Below are 15,000 nucleotides of genomic sequence, written 5' to 3' on the forward strand. Positions count from 1 at the left end.
ATTGGGCAACTCCGTACGTACGCGCCCAGGAGCAATACCGCTAGCCATGATTACCATGGGTCCTATGAATAAGGTGCTCCGTTTGACGCTTGCGGCCCTTCGGGGCGCCGGAGCTTAATTTCAAGAACAGTAACAAATGAAACAAAAAGATTATATATGTATATGTTGTGGTTTAATTTTATTCTTGGTTTGAAAAGCTCTTTTTTTTTTCAAACCAGTTTAAATTTTTTTAACTGGTTTAAGTACCCATCATAGATTTCTCACATCATATTTTCCTCCAAAATAACTTTACCTTGGCAACCATATAAGGCATTTCTTTGAGCCTTATAATCAAGATATATTGTCTTTTTTGAAAAAACGGGACGGTGAAATCTTCCCATTCAGCGTTACCAGATAACGTTAGAAATATTTAAAATTCAACAAAATCTGTAGGTCAGTTTTTTAGAAAAATCAGTTTTTTTTAAATGTCTCTAAATTTTGTTTTCACCTACAGAATTTTTTAAAATTTGAAAGACAAACGTTTTAAATTAATCTAAGTTAACATACAAAAAATTAAATTAATTCAAACGAGTAAAGTAGGCAAAATCAGGAAAAATGAAGGGGTTCCAAAATCAGTATTTACAAAATCAGTATTTACGTATGCGTCACCAGTTCATTCAAGTGCACGCGCTAGCGGAGCTATAGGCCAACACAAACGGATTTAAGTGACCATTAAACCGTTTGTGTACAATTTTCGTAGTTTTCGTGAATAGGAGATGTCTATTTATATTCCATATATATAGGTATTAGAAGAAAGGTGAACGAAATTAGCGGTATTTGTTTATTTCTGTTTATTTCTGGAAACAAAGTTGATCTACTTTTATGTAACTTCTCTGAAGTCATAGACATGTTTCCACCACCAGCCCTTCGCAAAATGATTTCCCTTCTGATCATCAGTTGGTGGACTTTTTTATTCAAGTGAAATTTAAGCGATTAAGGCGTGTGCGACGTAAAACATACGACTATAAAAGGGCAGACTTTAACGATTTGCGAAGTCGCTTACAGCTATTACCCTTTGACATGACGAACTCCGATGATGTTGATATGTACTGGTCTCGGTGGAAACTAATTTATCTAATCAAACTATTTTGGTTTTCACTCACGTGATCAACAGCCATGTTTTTCAACGAAAACAAAAGAAAATGTTTGCCGCATAATAATAGAGTTAAGTTCCCGGAGGATTTCGTCGGGGCTCCAACATGGCCGCCGTTTCTTTGCTTAGGGGCTCCAACACGGCGGCCGTGACGTCATGTGAAAACCGAGAATTAAGGTGCAAATTAAGCAATCAGAATTACTGGCAGTTACATGTAACTCGTTCAAAGAGCGGGGAAATGCACATGTGCAGGCCTCGTTTGTTATTGGTCGTTGCTTTTCATTGTTCATTTAAAAAATGGCGCGAGATTTGTAACACGGTCAATCACTGACCGTAGCAATCATATTTTTTTTCGATACTAAAAACGCTCTCTACTGCGATCAGGATTCAAACAGAATAAATGAGTGTGCATTATTGGGATAAGACCGTTCTGATAACAGGACTTTGTCACGTTAATAACAAGAAGTATTTCGTTGAAAGAATAGATCGAACTAGTATTGTCCCCGTACTTAAACGGTTAAATCAGATCACCAAAGGCGGAACAAACTCCAACTAAACTCACTGTCAGTCTGTGAATCATCAACTTCTCACTCTGTAAAAGTAAGTTCTCCCACTTGGGTGCGCATTATGCATTGTAAACCTATCGGAAAGACCATCGATCTGCGATGGAGCATCGTAAACGAGAAGGTCGTCTTCAACTCCAAGCATAAATATACGTCTGCAAGAAAGATATGGCAGTGGAAGAATTTGAAATATCAATGGTTCAGTGTAGTTCAAAATGAACAAATCGCGAACGCCGTTGACGAAAAGGTGCATATGACCGTCCTTCATTGCCGCCTCGAAAAACTTCACTGAACCAAGCCCATCCACACGGAACACTCCGATATAAGGTTTGACATCTGGAGGGACCAATATTTTCTGTTTGAAATGAAAGAGTATAGGAGAGTTAAAGAGATGTACAATGATTACTTGTTATGCAGCTAGTCTTGAGTGGGTATACAAAAGGATCATTGAATTTGGACTGAAAAAAGGGAGACTCAAGCAAGGGCCAACCACAAAAAGCGCAAAGAGAGTAATTTTTGCAGTAATCAACACATATTTTGTTTGTTTTGCAGACTACGTCACAAAAATTCTTCTTCTTCTATTCATAGGAACCCTATTCATTTTCGAATGTTAGTTCGAATGCCTCGACTTAACAGCTATTGAATTTTAATGATAAGTGCGTGGTGTGGAGAAATTCAGAAACCTAAGTAAACTAAGCGAAAAATGCTGCGTTCCTTATTTCTTGTTCGAAATAGTTGTGTGAATACAAGCAAAGAACAAAGCGTCTTGTCCTTATTTTGAGCAAACTTGGCGCAAGCAAAACATTGTTTTGGTTGTGCTAGCGTGACTGGAATTGCCAACAACGTTCTTGGAACGTCGCTCCTTTGCAACTTCGCCTTTTTGTTGCACGCTGACCAAACAACACTGCATTGTTTAGTGTAAAAAAAGTACAATGGAAAACTAAGTGAGAACACGGTGTAGCTTTTGTTTTAGTTTTTAGAATTTAATCAAAGTGGTGTTTTCATAAGGAAATCTTGGTTGTACAAGTAAAAGTTAAAAATAGAAACAATTAGTATAAAATTTCAAAATTTTCTGGTCACTTCAAGTACGCACGTGCGTATTTGCGTATAGGACGCTACGCGCCTGAGAATACTTATCAACTTAAACAACATCAAAACAAATATTTATGTTTTATAAGAGAGGGAAACCGTAGAGAAAACTCTCTCCGAGAAGAGTAACGACAAACTGTTCAATTTGTGAAACATGTTTTTATTGATTTCATTCTTGCTCTTTTCGTCCTTTCCAGTCTCGATCATTTCTTCCTCAGTTCCTTGCCGCTTTTAGTTTCGTGACTGTCCAAATGCCGCCCTGTCACAATTGAATTTTATGGTCTTCCCATTTGACATCTCAATTTCCTGACTTATCAATCTTAGCTAACACACATCCAGTGTTTGAACTACCGAGGGTTTAACCTCAGAGTGCATGTCGGTAAATCGAAGCTTCATTTTTCATTGCACTCCTTTGCAAAGATAGGCATTTCGGTCTTCTTGTTTAGGGTTAATGAGAAGCCGAAGTTCACAAAGACTTTTTGTTCGAAGGAGGAAGAAAAATCGTAACTTTCAGCACTCACCTGTTGTTCAACAGTTCGTAAAACCTCTTTAATTGCAGGGAGGAACGTTTGGCTAAAATTCAGGTAAACTGAGGAAGACAGACTTCCCTCGCAGTTAGTACACAAGATATTAAAGGCTGTATTAAAACAAAAACGGAAATAGAAAATTAAAAAAAAAGAGAGAGATGAAAGAAAAAAAGGGAAACCACTTATCGAGAACAACGTAAACAGTTTCAATTGCTTTGCAAACTGCTCCACGGTAGAACTATGACCTTGCAAGTTCGATCACGTACGAGCTCAGAGTGTAAGATATCAAAAGTAATATATTGCACATGTGCAGTAAGCCTGCAGTATAGTAGGAACCAATCTTGGTAACATTATTTCTACACCTAATTATATAGCTGCATCAAAATCCAATATTTTCAACAGATGTATTTTTTTTCAATATTAATTTTTGCCAACTGTCCAAATTTTAAATAAATTGGATATTTCGCTGAAACGTTTACTTCAGCTTTGAACAAATGGTCCAATTTGAGAAAAGTCTGGATACTTTCCATCAATCAATCAAATGCCAAGATAAATAAAAGAACCGATTATTGGCCAATCAGGTTGCAGTTATTATCACTGCTATCAAACTGCTGTTTTCTCCAATTTGAAGGCTCACACATGATGCTGCATGTATATGATTGATTTGAGTGTGATTTTGAATAAACACATCAGATTTAATAGGTAACAGGACTACATGGTTGTCCAGTTTCGAATAATTGGAATGCGAGGACTTCCAAATTGGACCCGGCCTACGGCCTCGTCTAATTTTTTGGACAATTATTTACAAATTGGACAGTATGTAGTTCTATCATATAGACGTATTTTCTCAGCTAGGTAACATTCATAGACAGTTAACATTTCAACCTTACTCACCAACTTTCATTTCCGGTACAACCGCTATAACTGACTGATAGCCATATACACTACCCTCTTTCCTTCTAATGAGCAAACCATCGACAAGTTCGGTTTCCCATGGAGTCCCAGCAGCGTCTTTTCCATTCGGAAACACGTATCCTTTGACAGAAGATCATTAAGTGTGAGAGCTTGCTGGCCAAATAAAGGTCAAACTAATACATTTCTATTCATCTGAACATTTTTGGTGAGCATCAAACCAAGGGCTGCTAACCAAAGTTTCCTGCAAAAAAGTCACTGTTTTTATTCTGATTATTTACTTAAGTTGCTCCGTTGGGGATGATCACTCGAGAGAGGCTCGTTACAGAAACATTACAGTGGCTTTGTGACTCAAGGAAGGTCAACCAGATTCAACATTTAGATGTGATAGTCTTCAAAAAATGTTGGCTTTACCTGGTGCGAAAAGAAGCTCACTCACGGCCTCCGAGAAGTATGAACTCGATCCATCTTTGAAAAGACCTATTTCCATCTAAAGGGGGGAAAAGACCAATTAAAATCAAGTTCATATGGTCGTTACAATCAATACATGCCATGACGATTTTGTCGTTTGGTATACCAATACAAGATGCGTTAAAATTATGATCGCAATGAAATAATTTGCTTACTGACTGTAAACAGTGCTGATGGGATGAAGTCTTCAACGTCACACAATCCCCTTTTGGATGGCCTATTAATTAAGTTTTTTTATCATTGCATGCTAACGAGTGAGGCTGGCGTAGGAACATATTATAAAATCCATCTAAATACTTCTATTCGAGGACAGACACATAGCTGACGTCCTCATCAAAAACTTCAATTATTTATTTTATAAAACAAATAGATTCCATGTTAATTGCCGTGCGTTTGTTCAGTAATAAATTACAGATGACGTCAAAATGTGGTAAGAAAAGAAAAGTGGAGCCAAGTGTGTCAGTGATAATCTTACCACATTTTGACGTCTTCTGTGATCTATTAATGAACAGACGCAAGGCAATGTGGAATCTGTTTGTGAAATAATTAAATGCTATAATAAGCTTCCATGTAACCTTGGCTAAATCGGCAACGTTTGAGAAAGCTCCACCCGCAGGGTTCAGCCAGCCCCATTCTTGAACATCAGAGAATTCTGTGTCGCTCGTGTAGCCAACAGGAATGCGCTGTTTCATGCTGATGGAAGGCAAGACGTTAAAAAGAGTACCCGACAAACTATTGATTATGTATGTGTATTTCGGGAATTTTGTCTGTATTTTTTTCGAAAAAAAAGGAATGGTTAGTTTTAGAAGTTTATATCAAAAACCTAAAGTTTGTGGGTGGTGTATAGATAATAACAACTAAACTTAACACAGAACCAACTCGAAGGAGTCATGCCGATGGATATTTACATAACGCCTTGTGGATTTGATTTCGGGAGCACCGAAGAAAAATACCTCATGGTAACCTGCATGCAAATGCCACGCCCTAACCAATGAGCTTCACCGCCTCTCATTCAATAAAATGTTTCCAATTTAACCTGGTTCGACTCAATAAATTAGCAATTCTTACCTTTATTTTGACCTTCAGGTCTTTTGGAATCTAGCCAATCTGCCAATCAGCCAACCAGGCCAATCAGACTCTTAAAAAAATTATTTTCTTTCAATTAGTATTTCGTCGCCATCTTGGATTTAGGCTCCATAATGGTAGGTCAATACATATGGAAGGCAATTTCTTTGTCTGTGATTTTGATTAAAGATTTTGATTTGAATTGGTCTTTTTCTTTAACCGGAGTCAAATTGTAGCCATCTTGCATTTGTGCTAGTACCAAGAGTAGGAAATTAAACTGGAAAAAAACTATTTTTATCTGAATTGAATTTTACATATAATTCTGAGGCATGGTTCGAGTCCGTTTGTGTTATGTACAACATTAAAATAATTCCTCGGGTACCTTTCGTCTAGAGTGAAAACCGTGTCAGACATCTGAAAAGTGGACAGAAGATTTTCTTTCATCCACCCCTGAAAACCGCGGCCATTTCCAAACCTCTCCCCTAACACCTGCCCAAGCAGTGCGAAGCCCAGGTTGCTGTGCAAACATAAAGTATAGATAAGTTAAAACAAGTTTTTTTCCCAGTAGCGTAGAGAATGACTTTGCTTTCGCATATATCCTAATGCCTTACGCAATTTATGTTGTGAAAACCGCGACGTTACCTTTAATTCGCAGTTACGCAGGGTTAAAACGGTGCTCCGTTTGGCGTCAGCCATCTTGATCGTGAAGACGTTGCCGGTAAACGAATCCAAAGGAAAAAAATTTAGGAGCATTTTTGCGCGCGACTGTAGTATGTTACGCAGCTAATATGTGAATGGTACGAAGCAAAATGAAGAGCGTGGTTCCTCCTATCGGAGACGGCCACATGATATGTATGAAAGCTATCAATAGCGCCTGCTTGACTATAAGTAATCAGATACCATAGCGAGGCTTTCTTCGTCTTCCTTTCAGTGTGATTATGTTTGATGATTAGCAGAAAGGATGTGAATTATGCAATGCTTTTTGATGAAGAGTTGGAAATTAAAGTGCCCGTAACCGGCCAAGAAAGCTCACAACGTTGTCCGGAAGGAACGTCACACACTCTCAACTCCTAGTAGATTTAAGTAATGTGGACCTAGTGCCCGAAGACTAATAAAATGTTATTTATTTGCATTTCAAACCTGTAACGTGGCTCCCTCCCAGGCGGTTGCAAAATACTAAGATTCCGAAGCCTTTGCATCATCTGATTATGACTGTAGGGGCACAAATTTGTATTTTTGTGAGGAAAACATGGCGCCTCCCTCTGAAGGCCGGATCGATGCGATGCGAGCTGTCTGTTAAAACAGATAAAAAAAAAAGACAAAAATCACCCAAATGCACTCAACTAATGAGATACGCTTTGGATTGATGCAGTAGATCTTCTAAATAAGAAACTGGATATAGATCTACAGCCAGTTTTTGTCAGCCGCAAGCTCGAGGATGTCCATAAATTCCGTGAGCCCAAATCATCATTAGTCAGCCAACAACTAGTCATCTACAAATTTCAATGTGGCTCGTGTGATGCGAGCTATGTTGGCTATACAGCTCGTCACTTGCATCAACGAATTGAGGAACATAGATACTCAGCTATCGGGAGGCACCACCTAGCAGATCATGGCCAAACAACAGCACCCCCAGCGGCGAGTTTTAGTGTCTTAAAGAAATGCGCATCGAAATTTGATTGCTTAATTCATGAGATGTTCTACATCAAAGAATTGAAACCATCACTTAATGTACAGTCAGACTCTGTCAGGGCAAAACCATTTACTTAGATTTCACATTTTTTGTTAGCGTACTATTGTATATATTGTTCTATTGTTCTATTGTTCTTGTACTATAAGTTATGCTTCATCCGATTAAAATTCATTGCCTGACGATGACATCGGACGATGTCGAAACGTTGTCAAAATGAATCTAGTTGCGTTTGTCTTTTTAATCAATTTCAGGATTAAGTTTCCTTTTGAAAAATTATGTTAAATATTATGCCTTATATGCCTGTCTAATATTGAATATGTTTATCTTGGCTTTGGCATAGGTATACGAGTGTGACGCTCAGGTCAGCCAAGGAACCAAGAATGCGAAGCTAAACCACTCACTCTCTAGTCATTTGCTTTTGACATACACTAATTTGAGCAGGAACATTGAAAGCAAGGCTTTGAATGACAAATCAAAACAAAACACAGTGCACGTGCGTAATGGTGTCAGTGAGGCTAAACAGAGCGTGGAAGCGTGTCTCGATTCCGTTTCATAATGAACTTTCTGATAGAGTCTGAAGATTTGAGTCCGAATTCAAGAACACGCCGCCAGACTGCAACAGGTTGTGGACGTTGTTAAAGTGCATGCGGACTAAAACAACATCAAGCAAAAATACTTATAGGTAGTGAAAAAATTCAAAATAAAGGTTGCCTACCTCAGAGTTATTGGGGAGTTCCCATAGCGATTCTTTACGAAAAAGTTGGATTGGTAGAAACTCACAGGATCATCCAGCGACGTGACTAAACGATCGTTGTACAGCTTATACAGCATTAACACCTGAAAGTGTGAAGAAAAATTGTACAGGAAAGCTCGAAAATCCTCTTCCTTCATTCCTGTTGACCCCATCACAGTGAACCCATAGTATTAAGATGCAATGATAGTCAAATTTTGTTGACAAAAGCTCCATGTACTTTCCCGAAGTAAAGTGGAAATAATAATAAAGACAATATACGTAGCTGATTTACCAAGAATTACTGGTTTGCTTGTTGTTGTTTTTTTCGATGCTGCACTTACCGTGAAAACTTTGGAGACGCTTGCTATTGGGAAAATGGTGGAAGATGTTGGTTTTCGTTTGATAGCCTCCGAGTTGTTCATCACTCCAAAATGTGCTTGCCAAATTACCTTATTCCTGTAGACTATATTGGCAGTCACAGCTGTCTGTGAAGAAATGGTATTACAATATTTTTTTAAACGCAGGAGTGCCTGGGGACTTGCAGTAAAGATTCCCGCAGCCCTCTTTGTAAGATCAGGCAGATTAGGGATCAGGGCCAGAGATTTGTTTGGTCCCTTGAGGTTTCTGATTTTGACCCCGCTTGATTGAAGCGTTATCTCCCGTTTTGTGTTCTGAAATCAATATAGTTCCTAGCCTGCGAACGCAGACGTGAAACGACCGCCGGAAATACGTCTGCGTTCGCAAGCTATATAGTTCCTTGGTAGAAGGTTCAGGAACCATTCATTAATTATATATAGCTATAGGGATGGGTCAAGGCAATTTATAAGCCATCCCAAGAAAACGTCCCCTCACGCATATGGAAGGTAGATATTCTTTTAAGACCTCCCTTCCCCCAGAAATATTTAAGAATCCCCATATCAACCTTCCCACAATCTTATAACGAGGCATAAAAACGCATAACTTCATGCATGGAGATAGACTGTTAACAGGCTACAAGATAATATCGCTGACGTGTTTGTTTTTGAAGAGAGTGAAGATTTTCACTTTTTTGTGTTTCCTTCCAGCCCTAGTCCACGAAATATTACTGCTTTTGTTTGTTTTTCGCTTAACGCAGCCTCAGATAATCCGTGACATATTTCTCTTTATCTTTATACCTTTTTCGTCATGATGGCAAGCGGAAGAGCATCGATAATGAAATCAATGAGGAATAACACTTACGGGCCCCTGTAAATTCACTTTTTGATTGATGAAAGCCTCCAGTGAACTCATTTCAGTTTGAAGACGTTTTGGAAGCGCCGTGAGAGGGACTGGATTTGGAATTCTCTGACAGTTGGTTGACAAAGACGGTGGCTGTGTCCAACAAAAACACATGAAAAATACTCAAATCATTGTCTACTCCCCCCTCCCTTAGCACAAAGTGCGCATTATTTCATATCCATTTTTAGTGGTCGAAACGTTTCTTGCGACTTTATCCCTTGATTGTAGTATAAAACTCTCCTTTTACAAGCATGCCAGAAATGAAGACTTTTTCATCCCCGTCGTCAAGCTAGTTCATTTATATCCCCGTTCGCAATTTTGACCTATGTAGTTAGGGTCTAGAATGTAACTTAAAAAAACGTCCCTTCTAGCATCGAATCAGTACTGTAACAGACAAAGGATATTTTTTTTCCAAAAAACCGTTTAGAGTTTGGCAGGAACTCAACATTTGCCGGAAAATGGAAACTTCCCCTCAAAGTCGACCATCGGTCGACAATTGCGACAAAGCCGATGTCACTAAAAGAATTATATTTTTAACTGTTACTCCCGTTCTTGTCTTCATGATATTTTTCACTAAAGAAATTGAAATCGGGCCGATAAAACTGGTGTGGTATACAGCTTTGGCATGGAGGAATACTAAAACACATTTTAGTGATTCAGAGGAATATTAATTACTAGTCGTCTCGGTCTTTACTTTACCCAAGTGGTCCCAGCATTGCTGTCTTTCTGTAGGTTTGGGTTTGACGCCTTTTTTTCGTTGTTAAATGGTGTTGTAAAGTACAGCACCATCATGACAACGGATAAAATAATAAAGCACGCAAGCACGATCACCATAACGCCCCTGCCGCATTTATTTTTGGGTTTCCTCTTCTCTGAAGGGAGGAATCCCGAGATGCTTGCAGTGGTTGATACGATTGTAGTCCGTCTGTCTCCTTTCTCTTCAATTGCGTAAGGGGCGGCTGTACCCTTGGAATCTTGGATTGAGGAGTTGCTGCCTACAAATGAAGGACTTGGTGGCCGCTCGTAGTTCCTAAAAGCACTGTTTCTAGTCCCTTCAGTCGTATCTTTTCGTTTACCTGTTGCTGTAAGAGAAATTGGTTTAACACCTTATGTTTAAAATTTGGACAGGAAAGTTGATGGGATATGCGCCGTTTCCTAGTGGTTAAGTCCCTTAGCATTTGCGGCCAAAATACTATATGACTAATTGTGTTTTCTACGCCGCAGACGATGTCTCAAAGTTGGCTACGGCTTTCGTTACACCCTCCACCCTCCTTATCCTTCTACAAAAGGTGACAGATTCTTCAAAAGAATGTATATTAAGACTCACCTGCAAACTCAAATCCCTTTGTAGAGTTCTGATAGTGAATTAAGGGTGTTAAAGATTAAACAATGGGAGCACTGTTATCGGGGCCTTGCACGAAGCCACAGCCGTGTAAGACATGCGCCAACTACTTACACATTACAATATTATACATTTTCCAAATATGGCATATATCTTCTTGAACTCGCTTGACTAGTCTTGGGGACCATATATAAGTAATAATGATAGCGCCCGTTTCTCGCTTCCTTTTACCCGGTATATTGTTATAAAAGTATCCAAGTATTGTTGTTTTCGTATTCAAGCATTATAGACATCACGTAGGTTCTTAATTTTTAAAAAACGAGCAGCAGTGTTTTATCCGGTTTTTAAACCCGATAACACACGTGCTGCTAACCTTAACATCATCATTACTTGAACATCAGGTTTGTAACATAATTGATGAGCACCTAAGTAACTCCTCTCTAAAAAGCCCTTCACAGTGGGGCTTTACAAAAGGTCTATCATCAGAAGGCATGTTACTAAAAATGACAGATACCTGGAAGATGAATATGGATAAAGGTATGATTGTGGGTGCAATATTTGTTGACTTTAAGAAAGCTTTTGATAGTATCTCACACAACATCTTGTCATTAAAACTCCAAGCTATTGGATTAAGTGGGAATCTCCACGAGTGGCTGATGGATTATTTAAAAGACAGATTTCAATACACTGTGGTAAATGGCCACCCTTCTAATCTGGATGAAGTAAAATATGGTGTTCCCCAAGGATCCCTCCTGGGTCCAAGGCTTTATACTATCTACGTCAATGACCTCCCTAATGCTATTACATCTGGAGATGTGTTTATGTATGCAGACGATACAACATTATATTGTGTGGGGAAGAACTTTGATCAGGTTTGCTCACAATTAAATAACATTCTCGAGCAACTTCTGCTTTGGAGTACAATGAATAAACTTTGTATTCATCCTGTAAAGTCTGAAGTTATGATCCTTAGTAAAACGGGCTTCATTGGTCCTGTTCCTCCAATCTACTTTGGAAATAATTTTATTAATGTTGTGAATCACACTACTTGTTTGGGATTAATCATTGACAATAGGCTTACATGGGCAATGCATGTAGACCATGTAAAAAAATCTTTTGCACAGAAAGTGGGTGCATTAAAAAGAATGAAGAAGCTTCCTGTGAAAGTGCTGGAGGAAATTTATTTCAAATCTATTGTACCAGCGGTATCGTACGGTATTGTGGTGTGGGGAAACTGCAATTACTCTATTATGGAATCCTTAAACCCTATTCATGCAAGAGCTGCACGAGTTATCCACCAGGATAAAAGTCTTGAGAAGCTAAATTGGTTGCCAATTTCTTATATATATAAAAGAAGACTCCTTCTTCTAATGCATGATGTTTTAAATGATAAAATCTTATATGCCCCTTTTAATTTGAGGTTAGGTAACAGACCATCACGTACAGGAGGGTTACAGGTTGAAATCCCTAGAGTGAACTACAAAGTGGGAAAGGAATCAGCACAATATAGAGGACCTGTAATCTGGAATTTTATTGCTAGGCTGACAAATTTTAATGTAAACATTCAAAAAGACAGTTTTAAAAACATTTTACGTAGGCTCTCACAGAACATAAATAGCTTCTCATTCGAAGCGCCTATGATTGCTATGAAAGACCGAGATTTTGTATATTTTTAAGTTTTATTATATTGCATGTAAATTTTAGATTAATTCGTAACTTATTTACCTATGAATCTTATTTTAATGATTCGTATTGAATATTTATATAGGATGATTTTATAAATTATTTTAGATTCACATTTTATTAGTTCGTTGTAGGTCCACATCAGCCTTTTGGCTGCCATTCCGTAACCTGCATTACTAAATAAAGTGATTGATTGATTGATTGATAAGCCGCTGTTACAGCTTGAAACTTTTAGCTGAAACTTGTGTGCAACGGCGTTGCGAAACATTTTTCAGCAGGCGTTGCACCGTGTAACATGGTCGGTTTTGAGAAACTTTTTGAACTTCCGTTGCGAGACAAGTTTCACGAAAAGTAGAACCGCTTTCTACTTCTGCAACGGTCGCAACGATCGCAGTGGTGACAAAAACAAGAGTTTCACCGTGTAGCACCACTTTGTGAAGCTGGTCTCCCTCGCTCTTGTCACGTTACGCTGCGTAAGCCAATCAGAAACCGGCTAAGGCCATGTAAACAACATTTCGAGACCAGTTTCAACATTTCCGAACGATTTTATTCGACCTATTATGTTACACGGTGCAACGCCTGCTGACACTTTTTTTGCAGGGCCGTTGCACATGAGTTTCAGCTAAAAGTTTCAACGTGTAACAGCGGCTTTAGCCCTAACCCTAACCGGCTTCAAGAACATTTCACAAAAAGCCGCGGTGTCCCTCGGGAGTCCGAACAAAGGTTCAAAATGTTAGGGGAATGTATTAGCAGCATACAAGGAGGAGGTCCCGTCTCATAATTAAGAACCCACACACAATTCGAGAAGAGTAGGGTATGGAGTTCCTGGTGTTGTGGTCTGATCTATGGATATAGGGGTTAAGTGTCAATTGGGACGAAAGTTTTGTTCCTCTCCCCTGCCACTCCATGAATTGTAGCGAATAAATTAAACTTAAACTAAACTAAGAATTCTAACGAGGTTAAATTAAAGGTCATACATGTGACGTTTTGATAGATGATGTTTTGATAGGCTTTTAGTCTCACGAATTATTAATGCAGATTGTACAAATAATACAAAATCATATCGAACTGTTATATAGCTTTCTGTTGACTATCTAAATTAACTTTCCAGTGTTTAGTTCCGTAAGTGAGACAGGACCTCTTTCACCGTAGGTGTTAACATAACAGGATGAGTTTGTCATTCCTAAGTCAGATTTCTGAAAACATCATCCGACATACACGATTTCGACAACTGCGTTCTTTGTGTCCTTGCAGAAGGTGCAAAAGCAAGGAGCATGATTTTTCGGTTGATTGGTCTTAAAGCGATACTTTACTAGTATAAATAATCTTCAACTTTGGTTCGCTTGAATTTTATTTTCTAACTGATAACACTTTTATGGCCACATCAATGTGAATGGCCGTTGACACAAATACGTTGAAATTTTAAACCAAGCACTCTAAATTATTACCTCAAAAGTGCTTTGATGATTGTTTCTGGTTGAACTTTTTGTACTCGTATTACTGTATAACAATATCCGAATCAGTTGTCGGCGACATTAATGCTATGTAAGTCTCTTTGTGTTTTGCCATGCATGTATTCGAATTTAGTCCCACGTGAAGTTCTTACTGAACAAAAAGGAAAATTAGCAACTGACATGGCTGAACGCCTGAGTCAAAGGTAACAATTTGGAAAGTTGAATCGACATTCACCATGATCTACCACTTCGCAGTCAGTCAATACAGCTGAACTACAAACGTAGTCTACGAGCACATGAATTGGAAACAGATACAGCACACCAGCGCAAAAAATTTGAACAGAATTACAACTTTACCTGCATTATACTGCATCTCCAATTTGGCAGAGCTAAAATAAATTCCGTGCAGAGCCATGTTCGTTCTCCGATCAGCAAAATATCAGTCTCGACAACGATAAATGCAGACTAATCAAGCGCGATACTATTGTACTTAGACACGCTATGTTATGTTCAATCATTCCACAGCGCTAGGGTTAAAATAAGGGCTGGGCCGGGGTGATTTATGGACGCGCATTGCATTTGTTTGATCTCGCATCCCACGTGCGCGTATTCTGTTTTGATTTAGCACCAGTTTTTGTGGCCACCACATCTACTTGGCGTTATTTCGCAGTATTTACCACCGCGATTTGTGTTTTATTTATATTAGGAGGCTATAGTTTGGAACATAATTTTATTCTGATCTATTTTGAAAAAATCTCACCATGCGCGAAACTCCGAAAGACATGAGAAGCAAAAGAAAGTAGGTTTGTAGTTGAAATGTGCAAGTTGGCCCCTCAAACATTGGGATCGCGCACGCAAGGATGCACGCGTTTTCGTGGTTTGGCTGCCCCATCACCAACGAGAGAATTGAAGAGACTAATCCGGCTTTAAAGTCAGAATGCCAAGCGGTGTATAAGACATATCCGTCATTTTTGACCAATTGCAACTCGCAGAATTTGAAAGCAACTCTCTCGTTTCGTGAAGGAATGTTGTTGAGTAACAAGAAAACTGTATAAATGCAGTGATTAAATATTTGTGTC

At 38.7% G+C, this 15,000-nt stretch overlaps 1 protein-coding gene across 1 annotated transcript; it reads right to left on the reverse strand.

Moving 5' to 3' along the window:
• Window positions 1-809: 809 nt before the first annotated feature.
• Window positions 810-14,468, reverse strand: LOC137967335 (putative beta-lactamase-like 1). The gene is made up of 12 exons (XM_068813856.1): window positions 14,279-14,468; window positions 10,142-10,524; window positions 9,404-9,535; window positions 8,527-8,670; window positions 8,168-8,289; window positions 6,900-7,052; window positions 6,142-6,276; window positions 5,270-5,387; window positions 4,638-4,713; window positions 4,206-4,346; window positions 3,306-3,421; window positions 810-2,050 (listed from the first exon to the last, which is right to left on the reverse strand). The coding sequence occupies exons 1-12, from the start codon at window positions 14,334-14,336 to the stop codon at window positions 1,712-1,714; spliced, it is 1,917 nt and encodes a 638-aa protein (XP_068669957.1). The 5' UTR covers window positions 14,337-14,468; the 3' UTR covers window positions 810-1,711.
• Between the last annotated feature and the right edge of the window lie 532 nt (window positions 14,469-15,000).

The sequence above is a fragment of the Montipora foliosa genome, chromosome 8, assembly GCF_036669935.1.
Source record: "Montipora foliosa isolate CH-2021 chromosome 8, ASM3666993v2, whole genome shotgun sequence".
NCBI classification, from domain to species: Eukaryota; Metazoa; Cnidaria; class Anthozoa; order Scleractinia; family Acroporidae; genus Montipora; species Montipora foliosa.

Excerpts from the sequence above, each read along its gene's own strand:
- LOC137967335 (XM_068813856.1), bottom strand. The coding sequence starts at position 14,336 with ATGGCTCTGCACGGAATTTATTTTAGCTCTGCCAAATTGGAGATGCAG. Across the intron at positions 10,525-14,278 it reads GGAGATGCAGTATAATGCAG|CAACAGGTAAACGAAAAGAT; the intron begins GTAAAGTTGTAA and ends TTTCTCTTACAG. Across the intron at positions 8,671-9,403 it reads AAGTGAATTTACAGGGGCCC|ACAGCTGTGACTGCCAATAT; the intron begins GTAAGTGTTATT and ends ATTTCTTCACAG.